The sequence below is a fragment of the Trachypithecus francoisi genome, unplaced genomic scaffold (genome assembly GCF_009764315.1).
Source record: "Trachypithecus francoisi isolate TF-2019V2 unplaced genomic scaffold, Tfra_2.0 Lachesis_group4, whole genome shotgun sequence".
Lineage (NCBI taxonomy): Eukaryota > Metazoa > Chordata > Mammalia > Primates > Cercopithecidae > Trachypithecus > Trachypithecus francoisi.
In genome coordinates, this window is record NW_022681469.1 from 24,696,234 (window position 1) to 24,716,123 (window position 19,890).

General features: G+C 38.2%; 1 protein-coding gene across 1 annotated transcript in view; it reads right to left on the reverse strand.

The window, feature by feature from the left end:
- The window catches only part of LRGUK (leucine rich repeats and guanylate kinase domain containing), a 126,531-nt gene that overhangs the window by 11,005 nt on the left and 95,636 nt on the right, over window positions 1-19,890 (reverse strand). The window contains exons 16-18 of the mRNA XM_033193336.1: window positions 19,179-19,318; window positions 3,138-3,226; window positions 1,691-1,816 (exon numbers count right to left, since the gene is read on the reverse strand). Coding sequence (XP_033049227.1) covers window positions 1,691-1,816; window positions 3,138-3,226; window positions 19,179-19,318 — 355 coding nt within the window. The remainder of the gene's footprint in view (window positions 1-1,690; window positions 1,817-3,137; window positions 3,227-19,178; window positions 19,319-19,890) is intronic.

A 19,890-nucleotide genomic window follows, 5' to 3' on the forward strand; every position in this document is an offset into this window, starting at 1 on the left:
CATGGTTACAGAAAGCTAATGAATGATAATGCTAGGGTCTCTCATCTCTAGAGAAATGTGCAGACTGAGAGGGGACCACTGAGAGGGGACCACTGAGAGCGGACCACTGAGAGGGGACCACTGGGAGGGGACAGCTATTTTTCATCATCACATGTATGAAAGGAAACCCCAAGTGTCAGAACAATAAAACTCAGAAATAAAGGAAAGCATTGCTCATTTAAAAAGTTTTCATTCTCATTATGATATATGACCCTCATAAAATATCCCTTTGCTGTGACAGACTTCTAAAATAACTTTGTAAAGAAATACTAATGCTTCAAAAATTATAAAAATGTTCATTGTTGAAAATATGGGGGAGTGAACAAAAGAACAAAAATTGGCCATAATCTATTCACTAGAAGATAACATAATATTTTAGTGTAAATATTTTTACTTTCTCATTTATTGAATATTTCATTAAATTCTTAGGGATTTTTAGTAGTTTTTAGGATGTAGAAATAAAATATATATCCCTGTGCAAATAATTTAGGTATTATAGGAAAAAAAGGATAAAGAAGAAAAATAAAATAACTGGTAATTCTAGAGAAATAGCCACTGTTAACATTTTGGTGAGCTTTCTTCCAGTCACATTGTATGTCCATTACATTGCCATGCGTTTGGATGCTCCAGAGACACTGCCCTACCCGCAGACCCCTGCTGAAGACTTTTCCACTTGGTTCTCTGTCACTGGTCTGACCACAGAATACTGGCTAAAGGATAGGTGCCTGGCATAGGGACAGCCAATCTATAGACCAGCCAGCAACCTATGAGGGCCCTGGCTAGAGATCTCTACCCAAGAGGGGCACCCCGTAGTAGACGGCGATTGACCCAACCAGCCAGATCTTTGTGTAAATTTGTTTTCAAGACCTACAGCGAGATGGTCAGTTGCAGTGGCAGGAGCAACTGAAGGAGAAACAAAATGTAGCAGAATGTTCGCAAAAGCACAGCACTACAATCAGCGATGGAGGCTCTGTTGTGGTCTGTATGGGGTCCTCAGCCTAAAAACATGTTCAGCTTTTGAGCCACACTGTGACATATTGAACACTGAGACCCTGAAATGGCCTTTTATATATTGGACTTCCATTGGTAAGCATTTTGAAATACAGCGTCATACTAGTCAAAATGGTTGGTTGCAAATACAGACACTCTTTGGCCAAGATGAATATTAAAAAGGGAATTATTGGAAGGCTATAGGGGTACTTTATGAAATTAATGGAAACTAGAGAATCAGGCTTTAAAATGAGGCAGGAACAAAGGTAAGCTTGGAGCCAAGAACACAGCCGAATCACAGTACAGGAAGAGATCAGCAGAACATCATTGCCTGCCTTACCACAATGGATGTCTGTGCTCTTCCTCTGAAATCTGGGTTCTTCTGCTACTGGTGACTTGAATAACCTCTAACTGCCTCTGTGTCTCTGTATCACTCCCTCAAGATTCAAAGTCCCAGATAAAAGCTTCCAATGGTATGAACCTAGATATATGTCTGGGCCCTCCATAGAGGGGCAGGGTCTGCTCCCTTCAAATTCTACAGCGGGAGTTAGGACGCTGCTTCCCAGTTTTAGGATTTCTCTGAAGCCTCGAGATGAGTACCATGATTTTAACTAACCAGCAGAAAATAGCCAATTCCATCCAACGAAACACCTCAACTCACCTCTTTTCAGGATATGGTCCAAATGGAGGTTTAAAATAGTCTTCACAAAGATCAAAACTTTTCCGTAGTTCTTCTAAAGTTGTATAATAGTGTAGACCACTGGTGAGAGGTACTGGTACTGGACCCCTGGAATCGGAAATTAAAAAAAAAAAAAAACCCAGAGGATTTTGTAATGATTCCAAGTGTACACACATGTATACCTAAATATCCCAGATAAATGCAAATGCGAATGAGATCTATGTGGAATAATGTAACGTGTTCACTCAGAAACATTCATATCAGAGCTTGTCTAAGTCATTGGCATCATTACATTCTAATTTGAAGGTTAAGTAAATATTCATTGCTGTGAATATTCCATAGCCATTAAAGTACTAATATAGGCAAATTATCTTCCTGGAGATTCATATGTACTCTATTATAAATCCTAGTCCATTTGTTATGCAACGGTTGGCAATATATCAACTGCTACAAAAGTTAAAAATAGGTGTTTTCCAACTTTATTTATAATCTAATGCTTTGAAATGGTATCCAAGTAAAATATTTCTAAAAATTCTACCATTATACGTTCAACTAAACTCTAGTATAAAATATCCTTTTTCATCTACTCATATGTGCTGTATGCAAGTCTGTTCCCTCGGACTGACTTGAAAGAAAAAGAATCATTAGCCATTTTTCGTGAATAAACCCTGCTGTTCTTCAGACTTGCTGGAGTTGCTATGTGCAAAGCAGCCCAGTTGCATATAAATGCAGGCAAATTCAAAGCATCTATCTGCCTTTGTGATGACCCATTTGGAACTCATATTTAAAATTGTATAGTTTCTCTGTCCAGGCTGTTTGAACAGGCCTGGCATTCCGCTGGGCAGTGGTCACCTAGGCCCAGCTTCAGCTGCTCTGGGAGACAGTGTCTCATTCCTGGCCACCACCCTCGCAAATCCCCCATACAAATTTGCATATATCACACAGCCTGTGTTTTGAATCCGACTATCCAACGATAGCCTACCAACGTCAAGAAAATTAATCACTCCGTTTTGACATGGCAGCAAACAAGTGAACAAAAGTGTATTTATATTGATTAAAGATTCTCAATAGATAACTTAAAATTACAAACAATAAAAAGAACCGAAACAAGCATGCAAGGGAAAGGATAGATGGTAGTTAAAGGTAGTGGAGCCACAACTCCAGATTAGTCACCCGTCTTCTTCTTGCAAAGAAATATTATTTGCAATCTTCAAAAAATCATCAGTTTCTAGTAGCTATGAGCATATTGTGCCTTTTAATAATGTATACAAATGAAAAGGAAATACAACTTCTAGAACTGGGTGTACTGCTGAATCACTGGGTCCATTTTAGGACAGAGGTTTCTGTTTATGTTCATGATTTAGGATTCATTTGATATATTTGGACACTAGGAAATCAATCTGAAGTTGCTCATGTGATAAATTGCTACCTTTGAAATAGGAGTGTGTGATCAGGGCGTATCCTTCCCATTAGAGCTTGCCGGGCTGCCTCATGCTGTCTGTGTATAGAATCTCTTTCCTAGGTAAGAAATATCATTAGAGAATTATATTGATGTTAAGAATGTCAGACGATTAAAACATCTATAATAATTCTCTTTTGTACTAGAGATTGACCAATATGTGGAAAGAAAAAGGGGGAAAAAGACAGGCATAAAAAATAATTGGTATTCACTCAGGAAAAATAAAAGAACAAACTTTATAAATAAACCAAAATCTTTTTATAAAGACTGTAATATATAAACTCTATTTGACATCTACATAATAATATGGCAATTTTTATTCACATTTTATGTGTGCATTTTTATCTTTCTAATGAGATTATAAACTTCTCAAAGGTACAGACTATTATGGTCTTTTTAGTCTTCTCAGATCTCAGCACATACAATAGCTAACTGAGTGAATGAACATAGCCACCAAAGTTTAATTATGATCCTGAAATAGGAAAAATTGATGGGGCGGGGGGGGGTCTTTCTGTCATTATTTCACAAATATCACTATCACTGTTTAGTAAGCATTTAATGGGGATACAGATACATAAAAGATAGTCTCTACATTCAAAAGGTTTATGGTCTGGTGGCAAAAGGCAACAAAAAAGGAGGAAATAAAACCCAGATAGCACATGTTTTTTGATAAATAACAGAGGATATATTGATACAAAGATCGCCTGATGGAGTATGACCTATTTAGCAACTGTTCAGGTACTGGGTTTCCTCCCTTAAAGCAAACCTAATACATAAAGTTCTTAACTTACAGAAAAGATAAATTAACAAGTGATTATTTGTTTTACATAAAAGTTTACAAGAGGATTTATAATGGTATTTATTTAAACAGCAGGTACATTTAAAATACATTAATCTTTGCTTCCAGTAACTTAATCTGAAATAAGCCTTGCTGTTTTGATTTTTATGTCATTACTAGGCTCCACTACAAATTGGCATTCACTTAAAATTTCACAGGAAATAACAGCAAACAAGTGTGCAAGGGAAGGATAGCCAATAGTTAAAGGTGGTGAAACCACAACTCAGATTAATCGCCTGTCTTAGCCTTGGGGGCTAGCATAGTTTCAATTGTTTGTTTGCATGTCTTTAGGGGAAGTTTTTTAAAATCAATTTTTAAGAATTAAGTTGATGTGATTGTAAAAACATTTTTGCATCACAATAACTTCTCTGTAGTGATGCCAAGACTGACACACCTAACATCTCTGGAAATAAGTCACATCCCAGAGAGATCAGCATCCCTTTTGTCACTGCTGTATCCCTGCACACAGCACACACACTTTAGCACAAAGCAGGACCTCAATAAACCACTTTAATGTACGACAGTATACATTTGGGAGGGATAATTTAAAGAGTGAATAATGTTTACCATTTTTTTATAACCTGGATTAGAATTTGCTGTCCACTGTTTCTAGCTTGAAAAAGTCTAGGTCAAGCTTTGAAATTGTTCCTTAGAGACCATGACACATAAGCGCTAACGTGGGCTCATTGAACACACTCCCAGGTGCATATTTGATTACCAAAATCATTTTACTCTTTCCTTGAGCTCTGTGTTTCTATGTAAACAAGATGAAGAGAAAATTGTGTTGGGAAAGTCGGGGGAGGATGTAATGAGAGAAGAAAGGAACAGGCCTGATTTACATTTCACCATTAAAAAACTACAGGTTTAAATAATTCCATGAATACATCTAAAAAACTTGACATTACTATCAAATAACTATATATTAACCAAGTCTGCTGTGAATTTACTTTATTTTTTGTGTTTGTTGTTATTCACTCTCCCACGAATTTATCATTATTTTGCTGGGAATCACTTTACAGTAGTATACCATTTACTAGTGTGATTTCATTCTATACCACCCTTACTTTTTCCCTTATTGTAATATATTTTATTATAACTGAGAAGATGACAGTGGTAGTGGCAGCATACTTTTTGGATCTTCTAGAATTCCACATAAAAATAAACATAGCAACTAAATAGCAAAATCAAAAACATGTCAAAAAATATACAACAAAACCAGGTGACAGAGTATCTCCTCAAACCCCAAAACGCAGGTGGGGCTTTCATAACCACAACACCTGCATGGTATCAGTATCTATGCAGGAGAACGTCAGAGGAGAGCCACAACACCTGCATGGCGTGTCGACGCAGGAGGAAACTGAAGGAAGCGGCATTGTGACTGAAAGACCTGGAAACAGGGGAATGCCAAGACAGCTGAAAAATATTCACTGAAAAGCAAAGCAGGACAATCTGGGAACCACAGCTGAAACAGAAAAGGGGTCGTTCCCACTCCAGTAGTGTTTGAGTGTAAGCAGTCATAGGAACTTCTAAAGGAGCTGGGCCAACTGTGAATTCTTGAAACTGACCACCTGGGGCTCCCTGCTAAGACAGGCTCCGCACTCAGAGAAGGTGATGGGAGTGGAATAAAAATGTATTAGAATGGAGTCAACAGAAACAAAAGAAAGAGAAGGTCTAGACCAAAGGGGTGGGGACAGAGAACAGAGCCAGGAAATCCCAGGAAGAAAGCTGCCATGTATTTTGATGCTATTTGAAGGAATTGTGCTCCCTTCCAAAAGTCTGAGAAAACTAATTTCACATAAAAATGAGCAAAAGAAAGTATCAAGTGGAATCCCACACAAAGTTACTGTGAGAGAAAAAGGAGGAGAGTAACACTCTGACAATGAAAGCTTTCATATAAAACCAGAAAAAAAAATCTGCAATCTACTACTTCAGAATAAACTAAAAGACATTAAGAAAATGACACAAAACGTCAGGAACAGATAAATTACAATTTTAAAAACTCATGAGCTAGGTGGCAGAACTCAGGAAAGAATTAGAAATAGAGAAAAAAACCACCCCAGAAACAAAAGCTAAACTAGAAGAAATAGAAGAGTCAATAAACACAACAAACAATGGTTAAAAAAATAGAATGTGAGCAGAGTAAAAAATTTTAAATAAAAAAGAAATGAATAGAGGTAAAAAAGGACTCAAGAGAAAATGATGAATATTTAAGATAAAGAAGACTCAACACACAAACAACAGTCTTCCTTGACAAAATAAACAGAACAAGGAAACAGGGTAATGATAAAAACTACAATTACAGTGTAAAGTATAAGTGTATCACACACTGTTATCCATATACAAGAACTCAGGAAATATTGTTTCCATAATCCTTTTTGTAGCTAGTAAAGAATAAGCTTAGACAACAAAAAACTAGAGCAGTGTTGACCTATGGTCTAATGATGAGTATTAAGCAAGTACATACTTGAGAACTAAGGTAAAATAATTTGAAGGTAAAATGAGAGTTAAAAAGGAGAGTCTTCAATGACTATGCTTTGATAGTGTAGCTGTGAATCCATAAACAATGGGGGAAGAACATTTGTAAAAACTGTTCTTAACTATTTTTTGGTTTTCATAAGGGGTGCTGGTGGTATTAGTATTGTTATTCTGAGACTGTTCCGTGTGTAAGGTGGGATAAATCAAAGGAGTAATTTAATGGGAGATTGTATCATCTCCTGTGTCTTTCAGAATCAGGGTTCTCAGTGTGGAAGAAAGAGAAATACATAATAAAAAAAAAAACTTAAGTAAAAATCTTGAAAGTCTTGAATTTTAATTGGAAATATTAACTGAGGCCGGGCGCGGTGGCTCAAGCCTGTAATCCCAGCACTTTGGGAGGCCGAGATGGGCGGATCACGAGGTCAGAAGATCGAGACCATCCTGGCGAACATGGTGAAACCATCTCTACTTAAAAAATACAAAAAACTAGCTGGGCGAGGTGGCGGGTGCCTGTAGTCCCAGCTACTCGGGAGGCTGAGGCAGGAGAATGGCGTAAACCCAGGAGGCGGAGCTTGCAGTGAGCCTAGATCGCGCCACTTGCACTCCAGCCTGGGCGACAGAGTGAGACTCCGTCTCAAAAAAAAAAAAAGGAAATATTAACTGAATTCATGAAATATTCTATCTCTCCATCTAAAAGACCTAGAAACGACAACCACTTCAATAGTAATGAACATCCCTGGTAACAACAATGTGTTCTTGCACTACCATTTCTCACTTAAAGAAACCAAGATTTCTCAAAGAAAAGACTGATTCCAGGTCTGGGATAGGGAAAGTACAAGAAAGCATGGATTATCTTGTCATAACAGACTGTAAGGCAGCTATGAAAGACTCCACAGGGCATGTTAAAGGACACAGATGTCAACTTGAACAGGCTTCCATTAGCCAAAGGTAAGATAATATGAATTTCAATAAGGATAAAAAATATGGTGGGTGGTATCCTTCAAATATGCTTAAATGAAGATCATAATGACCATAAATGATAATTTAAAATTAATTGGTCACCTTCAGAGAATAAATGGGAAATGGGAGCCAATTCATTATCTTGAAAAAAGCATTGGCCGGGCGCGGTGGCTCAAGCCTGTAATCCCAGCACTTTGGGAGGCCGAGACGGGCGGATCACGAGGTCAGGAGATCGAGACCATCCTGGCTAACACAGTGAAACCCCGTCTCTACTAAAAAATACAAAAAAAAATTAGCCGGGCGAGGTGGCGGACGCCTGTAGTCCCAGCTACTCGGGAGGCTGAGGCAGGAGAATGGCGTGAACCCGGGAGGCGGAGCTTGCAGTGAGCTGAGATCTGGCCACTGCACTCCAGCCTGGGCAACAGAGCGAGACTCCGTCTCAAAAAAAAAAAAAAGAAAAAAAGAAAAAAGCATTAGCTGGGCATAGTGGCTCACACCTGTAATCCCAGCACTTTGGGAGGCCGAGGTGGGCAAACACAAGGTCAGGAGTTCGAGCCCAGCCTGGCCAATATGGTACAACCCCATCTTTACTAAAAATACAAAAATTAGCCGGACATGGTGGCAGGCACCTGTAGTCCCAGCTACTCAGGAGGCTGAGGCAGGAAAATCACTTGAACCTGGGAGGTGGAGGTTGCAGTGAGCCCAGATTGTGCCACTGCACTCCAGCCTGGGCAACAGAGTGAGAGACTGTCTCAAAAAAAAAAAAAGAAAGAAAAAAACATTTAGCCTGCTGATCCTATAAGAACTGATGAGAGATGAAAGAAGCATCTCTTTATAGTATTATTCCAGCTAATAAAAGAAAATGAAGTGATAGAATTACAAAATCATCAGTTTTCAATCTTCAACATATTAATTGAACTAGGTATTGAACAACAGCTAATATAATAACAATAAGTGTAAGAAATTTCTTCTGCTAGCTTCTTTTGAATTTCTGCCTTCAAATCCTCTTAGTGTTAAAATCTTCCTGTCACTGAAAGAAAACAGTACCTGATAAACTGTTCAGAAAAGAAGCTTGGTTTTACTTTTCAGAGCTAGATATCCGTATGGCCCTATAAGCACATACGGGTGTAGGAAAATTCTGCTAGAAGAACATCACAAAAAGAGAAAAACAGATGTTATATACCCTTTAATGAAAAATAAATACCACTATTTACTGCCTTGCTAAAGGAACAGATCCTGAGTTTGAACAAACTTCTGGATCCAGCTGCCAATTGCAGGAAATTCAGGGGCAGAAGAACATGATGAATGGCACCATAAGCATGCAACTGGCAAAACCCAAAGTGTGGGAGATGCTACAGTCTAAACAGAGTCCTTTAACAGGAACTCGTAAAGAAAAGAAAAGGCTGGGTGGAGAACCTGTAGATTAAAAGATACTGTAAATATATATTATTTATTTTAAAGTAGACAAGACTAAACTAGAACCTAAGGATGCACACTTGTGCAATAAAACCAAAAGGAATATAAGGAATTGGTTACTATAGAGTCAGAATGATGGTTTCCTTTGGAGGGAGGGCGTGTAGGATGGGGCTCATGGGAGGGCTTCTGGAGTGACTGGAAAAGTTCCATGTCCCAACTTGGGGAGTGGTGACAAGGAGATTTGCCTTATAATAATCTATATATTTATTTTACTTGTTTTTTAATTTTATAATTTTAAAAAGGGTAAGAAAATATATTGTATTATGATAACATGGAACTTAAATAAAATATGAGGTAGAAGTTTGGGACTTGAGGAAGAATTAAAATATCACTGTGCTTCTTACCTATTAATATCTTACTAAAAATGTTATATCTTTTTATGCAGATAACATTTGTTCTAGCATTGCCTTGATTTAGCAAATAAAAATATAATATTGACACTTACTGAGCACTTAATATATTCCAGGAAATTAACATCAACTAACCTAGAACTTGATTACTATTATCTCTACAGATAAGAAAACTAAGACTCAGAGAAGACATGTGACTTGCCCAAGTGACAGTGCTCTAAACTCTACTTCCCCCTATTCCTTCATTCATTCAACAAGTATTACCTGAGCACTACTATGTGCCTACCATTGTATAAAATAATGAATACATCAGGGAGTAACAATGATTTCTGCCTTTGTGGGATTTATAGTCTAACAGGGGGAGACCAATGACAAGCATAATAGATAATCAAATAGCCTAATACATTAGAGGGTGATATGAATTTTCCAAAAAAAAAAAAAAGTAGAGCAGAGCAAAGGGGCTAGGGACGGCCAAGGAAGGACACAGAGTAGGGGATACAGGTTGCAGTATAAATTAGGGTTTCAGGGCAGACAGCATAGAGGTGGTAAAATGTGAGTTAATGTGGCCGGCAGGCTGTGGATTGGACAAGCTTTGTTTAGAGCCATGAGGATCCTGAGTTCAAATTAGACACAAAGAGCAGAGGCCAAAGATACTGGATATCAAATGTATTCTCTCGAGATTCACATTGATGCCTGGGTGACAGAGCAAGACTCCATCTCACAAAAAAAAAAAAAAAAAAAAAAAAAAAAACCATTCACATTGATGTATCAATACTGAAAAAATGCATCTGAGTAGAAGAAGGCATTTTTCTTCTGAAATCAAAATAGACATTCCTAAGCTGTATGATCCTTGGACAAGCAGCCTCTCTTCCCTGAGCTGACCTGGGTCCTGAGAGTATTGAAAGGAAATGGTGCTTAATACTTTGTCACCACAGGTCCACTTTGTCATTTCCCCTTCGTACAGTTTGTACTTACAGGATTGTACTGGCCTTGTCTGCTATACACATATATTTGCTAAATTGTCTCTCAATTAATTGGTCATTCAGCAATTTTTCTTTCTGGAGAATTGGCTCTCAGTGACTTGGCCTGTGTCAGGGATAAAGGTGTTGAAGGAGCTGGTTGAAGAAACAGATATGATGGAGGTAAAGAAAGTCAAGCTTGTTCTAGAAGGCAAATTCTTTAGTTCAACAGTATGTTTGTGAAATACAACCAAGAAGTTAAGTGTGTTGGTTTACTGTACATATTTTATTATATGACGATTCAAAAATTTACATAGCCATTCTTCTGCTGATGGACATGTGAATTTCTAGTTTAGGGCTCTTATGAACAATGCTACTATAAACATTTTTGCACATATCTTTTGGTGCACATAACCACTCATTTCTATTGAGTATATACACAAGAATACCACAGTTGAGGTATAGGGTATATGCATGTTCAACTTTAGTAAGTAGTGCTCAACTATTTTCCAAGGTATACCAATTTAATTTCCCATCGGTTGTCTTATAATAATTTCCATTGCCCCACATATTGATAGTCTTTGTAATTTTAGTACTTTTAGTTTATGCATAGTAGTATCTCATTGCGATTATATTTTGCATTTCCCTGATTAGTAATAAGGCCGGGTATCTCTTCATAAGAATATGGGCTATTGGATATTACTTTGTGAAGGGATTTTCCTATAGGTTACCTATGTTTTTTTCTTAATAATTTGTAGGAGTTCTTTATATATTTTGGATACACTTTGTTGGTTAAGTTATGGCAAATGTCTCCTCACTCTCTGTAGTCTTTTTTTTTTCCTCCTTAATGCTGTGTTTTCAATTAACAGGAGATCTTAGTTTTATGTACTGCAATATTTCAGATTTTTCCTTCGTAATGAATTATTTTTGTGTTACATTTAAGAAATCTTGACCTCAAGATCATAAAAATATTATCTTACATTATTTTTTGATTATTATTTTGCTTTTCACATTTTATAGACAATCTACCTTAACTGTTATATATGGTGTGAGATCAGGGTTAAATCTAATTTTGTTCCTATTTATATCTAATTAATGCTATACAAAAGGCATCATTTTCCTACTGCTCAGCAGTGTCACTTTTTTCATAAATCAACTTTCCATGTGTGCATGGATCTATTTCTGGGCTGTTATTTATTTTACTTGTCTATTAGTGGTGATACCAGCATTTTCAGATACATATTAAAATCAGATTATTAATTTCCACAAAAATGTGAGAATTTTTTTGACTGTATTGTTTTGAATGTATAGACCTATTTGAAGAAAGCAGACATTTGTATAACATGGAGCCATGCAATCCATAAACATGGTCTATCTCTCCACATTTTAGGTCTTTAATTTTTCTAGAAAATGTGTTTTACCATTTTCTGAGAAGCATTGCACACCTTTTATTAATTTGTTTTTAAATATTTGACACTCTGGATGTTACTGAATATATATATATGTGTGTGTGTGTGTGTTTTTTTTTTTTTTTTTTTTTTATGACAGAGTCTCCCTCTGTCACTCAGACTGGAGTGCAGTGGTGTGATCTCAGCTCACTGCAACCTCCAGTCTCCCAGGTTCAAGCAATTCTCGTGCCCCAGCCTCCCACGTAGCTGGGACTACAGACGTGTGCCACTACGCCTAGCTAATTTTTGTATTTTTAGTAGAGATGGGGTTTCACCATGTTAGCCAGGCTGGTTTTAGACTCCTGACATCAAGTGATCCTCTCATCTCAGCCTCCCAAAGTGCTGGGATTACAGACGTAGGTCACTGCACTCAGCCTGAATATATGTTTTTAAAAAATTAAATATATTTAAAATTGTTGCTATTAGGTAGAAATTTTTTTTATATGTTTTATGCTTCTAATAATCTTGTCAAATGCATTTATTAACCATTTTCAAGCTTTACACCATTTATTTCTTGTTTATGCTTTATTGCACTGGCTATGACCTCTGATACCATGTTGAATTATTTATTTATTATTCTACTCCTTCCCCCAATTAGACTAAAAAAATACATTTCCCAATCTTCTTTTAGTATCATCCTAGAGATTAAAATGTTTTCTTGACTCATAAAAATCTGATAATCTGATATTATTACATTTACCCTCTTCTTAGACTTCAAATGCAAGGATTCTAAAACATTTCGTCTCCATTTATATCCTTCTTGACTTACTATAATTGTTGTCATAAATTTAGTTTTATTTTTAATTTTTATATCTTAATTAAACTTTTTTATTGAGGTACAATATACACATATAATTTATTGTCTTTACCATTTGTAGGTGTATAGTTCAGTGGTATTAAATATATTTACATTTTTCCCTTCATTCCACATATTTTAATTTTATACATTTTAATTCTATGTACTGTTAAAGCCATGGCTGTTTTATATAGTCAACAACCCTTTAGATTTACTCATGTATTCAGATTTACTCCTGTATTACCCTTTGTCTTGTTCTTCATTTTTTTCTCTATCTATGATGCTGTCTGTCTGAAATCATTTTCATTCTGCCAAAAGAAAATTCTCTAGTGTTTCCTTTCATGTAGGCTTCCTGTGACAAATCCTGTTTCTTTGTCTGGAAATACCTTTAATTCACCTTCATTTTTGAATGATACATTCACTGGGTACAAAATTCTAGGTTGGCAATAATTTATCACTTTAAAGATATTCTCTGTCTTCTTGCTTTCATGATTTCTTTTGGAAAGTCAGCTGTTAACCTAATATTACTTTTTTGAAAGTAATTTTATCCCCTATGACTGCTCTTTAGATGTTTTCCTTTGTTTTTAATTTTAGTACAATATGATTTCAAAACAAATATGTGTCTAAGTTGGGTTTTTAAGATTTATTTAATCTATGGCTTGATGACTTTTATCAGGACCATAAAGTTTCAACCATTATCTCTTCAAATCTTGTTTCTGTTCCATTTCTTCTCTCCTTTTAGGATTCAATAACACATGTTAGAACTTCTCACATTTGCTTTATGTCTCTTACTCACTCTTCCACTGTATTTCCCATCTTGTTATGTTTCTAAGATTTATTTTTCTTATCAACTTTTCAGTCTATTAATTCTCTCTTTAGCTGTGTCTAATGGGGTATCAATTTCAGTTACTATTTTCCCCCAGGTTTTCACCATTTCCATTTAGTTAGTTTTTATTGTCTCCACTTTTGCTGAAATTTATATTTTTGTCTTATATCTTGGACATTATAAATACAGTCACATTAAAGTCTTGCTTTGATAACATCGATGCTTGAAGGCTTCAAAATATGTATTTAAAATCTGGAGGCTCTTGTAGGCCTGTTTCTATCATCTGGGGATTCTGTTATTTTTAGTTCAAGTTTTCCCACGTCCTTATGTGCCTAGTTATTTTTCATTATGCATTAGACGGTGTATTTACAACATTATTTATATATATTTTTTCTGCCATGGATCTAGGGACATCTGGGATCTTTGGAATATAATTTCAAGAATAAGAGTACTTTAACTGTGGCTCCTATGAAGTCCTGACTACTTTTTGTTCACCTTTACTCCAAGGTTGCAGCCCTTTGGTTACCAACCTAAAGAAAGCATCGTTCACTAAGTTTACCTCCTTGATGGACCTCATATTTGATGTTATTGTCCTGGTTCCACAAGACTCTCAAAGTGTCAAGTCAGCCTTCAGCCATGTCTACCTCAATTAGCAAAGGTCCACAGGAGTAAGTGCCCTCTGGTACCAGGTTCACCTCTCAGGATCATCCTCCCCTAATTCCTGGCCAGATAAACTTTCTCTTCTGTTTATTCTCTAATCCCTTCAAGTAGATATTTTTTTAATCCAGATTTGCTAGCTGTTCTCAGCAAGAAGGTTACTCCAAATTACCAGGTCTGCCTTTATTGGAAGCAGAAGTTCAATTAACCACTTTTCAGTTATCTGAAGGTTCTTGGTGATACGGAGATGCCGATGATCCCCCAAAGGAAAGCTGCTGTTCTTGAATATAAAGAAGTACAGCTGAGGGCCTGAGCCCTTCCTCACTCCCTGCCTACCATCACTGCCATAGCGACAACATTTGTTCTATAGTCAATCATTTACAAAGAAGTTTCATATGCATTTGACACCATGACATTGTAAGATAGGTATTATTATTTCTCTGTATGTACTTTACAGAAGAGGAAATGGCATCTCATAGCAGATGAGTGGCTTTTGTAAGATCACCCAGTAGATGGCAAGGCTGTCACATGATTCAAAAGTAGTGCATTTTTCCTCTTGGGTCAAGAAGCCAGTAGTTAAATGGAAATAGACATGAACATAGACCAAATACACACATAAACATGTACTTACCTAGCTAGTTAGGACATATGCCATATGTAACTACCAAGAGATAAGACTGGTTTCCTTAAGACATACACAAAACCAGCCTCGTTATTTTGTAATCACAGCTCACACACATGTCACTGCACGCAATGGCCAAGGGAAGAGGAGAATATTAGATTACAGAAGCAGTATGGACAAGGCCTCATGTACACAGTGAGTTTTGAGGTGGATTTGAGCAGGAGAGAAAGAATGCAAGCTTTGACATAAGTGAGAATGGTGCTTCAGAGAAATAACCAGAAACAGAAACACACACACGCACACACACACACACACACACACACAGGAGATGGGAATTGCTACCTTGTCCATCACTGTCAAAGCCCTCCTAATAGTTTGCCAAAGAAAATATAAATATATTAAATGTATACTTAAGGCACCAAAAAGCACAAAAATGCCTTTTTTCTTTTGGATAATTTAAGATAAAGGTTTTTGACAAAGGCAGCTGCAATTATTTTCTTCCATCCACTAAAAAGTTCCAAAAAGACATGGAAATGTACCTTGGGAAGGCAAGAGAAGAAAAACAACATCTTCTCCTTAGGGTTGCAGTGAGGGTATATGAGATATCCTACACAAAAGCTCTTTCTAAATTACAAATGCTGCATAAAGGCAATGTATGTTCTCTAACACACATAATGTCTCACTGAAACTTCTGCTGTGATGGTCTTAAAAAGGTATATTGCTTCTTTTGCATCATTATACCAGCTGTGCAAAAGGTTAACAACCTGTGAGATCTCCTGAAAGGGGATAAATACTTGCAAATTCCAAGACCACTGAATCCATAATCTTTAAAAGAAAAATGAGGCACCAAACATAATCTTAGGTGAATTCACCCATACATATGACAAGAGCAATTCAGTTATTACATTTGCCCTAATTTCTTAAGAGTGAATCTGTTAGTTCTGAGGGGGTTTGATTTGCTTTTCTATGAAACTACCTTGTTACATTTGTATTTCCACCTAAACTACTAGCACTGAGAGGCAAAGGCACCAGAACCTCAGGGCTCTGCAAATTACTACCATCAGGGGTCAGTAAATGCCACAGTGCTGACGCTGGACACAACACAGGCTCCACACAGGCTTCCAGATGCTATGGATTATGGGGGCTGCTCAGTTTCTCAGGGAGGGGCACTGCAGGCAAGGAGCAATCCAGTGTCAAAGTTCATGAAACTCTTTCCAGTAACAGGTGGCCTGGGATATTGGGTCCTTTCCCCCATCAATCATCACCAGGGTGGCCCCTTCCACTCTCACACTGATTTTTTATCCTCTCTCTGGTTTCCCCACACTGTCTTCATTTTATATTAAAACATTAGAGCTGAATCACAGTTAAGAGCACGGAGTGGGTTTTGGTTTTTTTTTTTGCCAGTTCTGTTCCCTTGTCCCCAGCCCTTAGTACCTTATCGCCCTTGACTAGCACTTTTTTTTTTTTTTTTTTGAGACAGAGTTTCGCTCTTGTTGCCCAGGCTGGAGTGCAGTGGCGCGATCTCCACTCACTGCAACCTCCGCCTCCCGGGTTCAAGCAATTCTCCTGCCTCAGCTTCCTGAATACCTGGGACCACAAGCACGCGCCACCACACCTGGCTAATGTTTTCTATTTTTAGTACAGATGGGGTTTCACCATGTTGGCCAGGATGGTCTCGATCGCTTGACCTCATGATCTGCCCGCCTCAGCCTCCCAAAGTACTTGGATTACAGGCATGAGGACCGCTCTCAGCCAACCAGCACTCTCTTTAATTAGGCCCCCACATTTTCTAACAGGGGATATTTAGATTGGACTTTTTTTTTTTTTTTTAGCTTTTAAGTTCAGGGGTATATGTGCAGGTTTGTTAGGTGAACTTGTGTCATGGGGGTTTGTTGTACAGATTATTTCATCATCCAGTTATCAAGCCTAGTATCCATTAGTTTTTTTTTGCTGATCGTCTCCCTCCTCCCACCCTCCACCCTCTGAAGATCCCAGTGTGTGCTGTTCCTTTCTATGTGTCCATGTGTCCTCATCATTGATAAGTGAGAACATGTGGTGCTTGATTTTCTGATCCCGCATTGCTAAGGATAATGGCCTCCATGTTCCTGCAAAGGACGTGATCTCTGAACACGTTTAAATAAACCATGAATACCCATTAAGTGGAAGAGGGGTGCAAGTCAATGGTGTGTGCTTCTGCCTATCAGTGTGAATCCAGCTGTGTGTCAGGACAGCCCACCTGGGAAATGGGCTGCCTCTGATTGTCAGGGCGCAGGCTTAACACTAAGGAATAAATAGGTGGACAGGATTTAGTGGTCTGAAGGTTTGCACTCTGGATTTCCATGTCCCAAGGGGACATGAAAACACTGATGCTGTATTTGAAAGTCCAAGAAGCATCAAGCCACACCATCCAAGAAGGCTGGAATACCAAGGGCAGAAGAGAAAGCTGTGGGCTGATCTGGAAAGAGGTGGATTTCCCAGGACCAGAAGGACGGAGAGTGATAGGTTCCTCATGTAGAGGGAGCTTTACCTGTTGACTTCCACCCATTACCCCAGGTGTAGCAAGATGTCAGGGGTAGGTATTAGGAAAAAACCTACTAGTTAGCTGGGCTCATTGACTCATGCCTGTAATTCCAGCACTTTGGGAGGCTGAGGTGAGAGGATCACTTGGGGCCAGGAGTTCAAGGCCGGCCTATGCAACATGTGAAGACCCTGTCTCTACAAAAGAAAAAAATAAAAGAAAAAAGCTACAAATAGTAGAAAAAGGTAGGATATGGAGAACACCAGGGCCACTGGCTCAGAATGGGATTTAGTGCCTTAGATCAGAAGCATGTCCACGGTAACCACGGTGGTTATTAAGCTAGAGGCTCTTCTGCAATTTCCCAGGATGGTGCAACCCTCAGGATTCTTAAGCTTAATCCAAATATGGGGAGTGATCCACATTTCTAATGACATTTGATTTCCCACAAATCCTAGTGGGATGGGAACAATCCCAGATTTAATTGATTTTGGATAAATACGACTTTCCTACACTCAGTATCATGGAACAAATTCATCTTATTTATAGGTGTTTAGTGTGCGCCGACTTACCCCCTGCTGCCTCTAAGAAGCCACAGCCTGAGCCACAGGTCGTGCTTTCTGCCCTGCCACAGGTGACCAGACAGGCAGGCTAATATGACCTCCACGGCATGGCTTGAAAAGTCAAGCTGGGCTGGGTAGATTCTCCTGTCTTCAGCAACTTGAATTACAGAGATGGAAGGAAATTGCTGGGAAGAATGAGCACAGAGCCAAGAGGCCTGGACCACTGGGGCTGGATGGCACATGAGAGCCTGCTCAAGCTAGTGGGAGCAAAGTCTGTGGGCGAGTGGAAGAGACCAGCCAGGAGAGAGAGGGCCACCACACGCAGGAAGTAGAAGCAGAGATACTGTTTCTTGCACCTAGAACACCCAAAACTATTATGACTCAGTAAGAGTAAACTGTATATAGCTATACTATATCTGTATATGCCCCAGCCTGAGACTTTTTGCCTGAAGTAATCAGTAATCAGTCTGATTCTTTTGACCATTGAACCATTGGCACTGAACACTGCCAATGGTTCTGACTTGATGCAACTATTTGTTTAGAACAGGCTATCCTTGGTGGGGCATGGTGGCTCACACCTGTCATCCCAGCACTTTGGGAGGCTGAGGCAGGCCGATCACCTGAGGTTGGGAGTTCGAGACCAGCCTGACCAACATGGAGAAACCCCATCTGTACTAAAAATACAAAATTAGCTAGGTTTGGTGGTGCATGCCTGTAATCTCAGCTACTCGGGAGGCTGAGGCAGGAGAATCGCTTGAACCTGGGAGGTGGAAGTTGCAGTGAGCGGAGATTACACCATTGCACTCCAGCCTGGCAACAAGAGCAAAACTTCGTCTAAAAAAAAAAAAAAAATCAACAACAACAAAAAACAGGCTAGCCTTAAGGAAACACAAACAAGGAACTGACAACCAAAACAAAGTTCTGTTGCTTCTGCAGCAAATTGCAATTGCAAGTCTCTGTATTCCCAGATCATCACATAAAAATGATTACAGATGGAAAACAAGTATGACCTAATCTGAATGCCGTGCCAATTTTGCATTCAATACTCCTGTGCATGCTGCTTTCTCAAAACTTTCAAAGAATTATGTTGGGACTAAGCGATGCGACGGGTTTAAGAAGTGCTAAGTTATAAAACACAGAATCTTTGAGTGGACTCACTTTTCAGGCTCAGCCCAAGAATACTCAAATTTATACCCTAGCAACAAGTTTTCCCTTGAAATACATCTTTCACTGCATTAATTTTCTTGTAATGCTTTTCTATTCTTACCAAATGGAAGATTTGAATGTCAGAATTTTCACTGGGAGCCCGGGAGAAAGGTACTCACAGAATCTGATACTGAATATTCTACTTTTAGAACCAGTGTCTATTCTCAGGGATGTACAAAGAGGCAACATCCTGTCTTCAGCTGACACTAGCGAGAGAATAATTTTGGGGAAATCTGTTAGTCTCAAAATATTAAATCCTCTCTTTGTCTGACAGTGTGTAGAGCTCAGTTGTTGCTTCCCCCCTTCTATCCCTCCCTTACCGCTGGTGTTTTTTTGGCTGAAAGTTTGGCCCATAATTTAACAAGGTAGTTTCTGTCTGTAGAATGCAGGAAATCACCAATATTCGAAGAACTATACTTTGTAGGATGCACTTCCGATTTCAGGTGGGATGTCTTACCATCTGGTAGGAGAAAAAAATAGAGTTTAAAATAAAAGGCATAATATAAAGGAAATTTCTGAAGGGATAGAAATGTTTTATATTTTTATTTGCCCAAACATAACAAGCTAGATACTTAAAGTCTGTGCATTTCAACTTTAAAATAAAAATATATCTTACAATAAAATAATAATAACTCATAATAATAAAGTCAGTCTGTAACACCTAATAGATATATCCTCCAAATATACCCAATACTTAATCAATTCAGGCTTATAAATAGAATCAAAAGAAGTAAAGCATGTCAAAAACAGTGGCTTCTAGATATTTAATTGAAAAATTACCCTTATAATGACTTTTCATTTGATGAAAGTCCAAAAGGCTAAAAGGAAAATAAACTATGCAATGGTAAGAGGCTTTGAAATAGAATGGAATGATGAAGCCACTGTTTTTTTTTTGTTTTTTTTTTGTTTTTTTTTGAGAAGGAGTCTTGCTCTGTCACCCAGGCTGGAGGGCAGTGGTGTGATCTCAGCTCAATGCAAGCTCCACCTCCCGGGTTCACGCCATTCTCCTGCCTCAGCCTCCTGAGTAGCTGG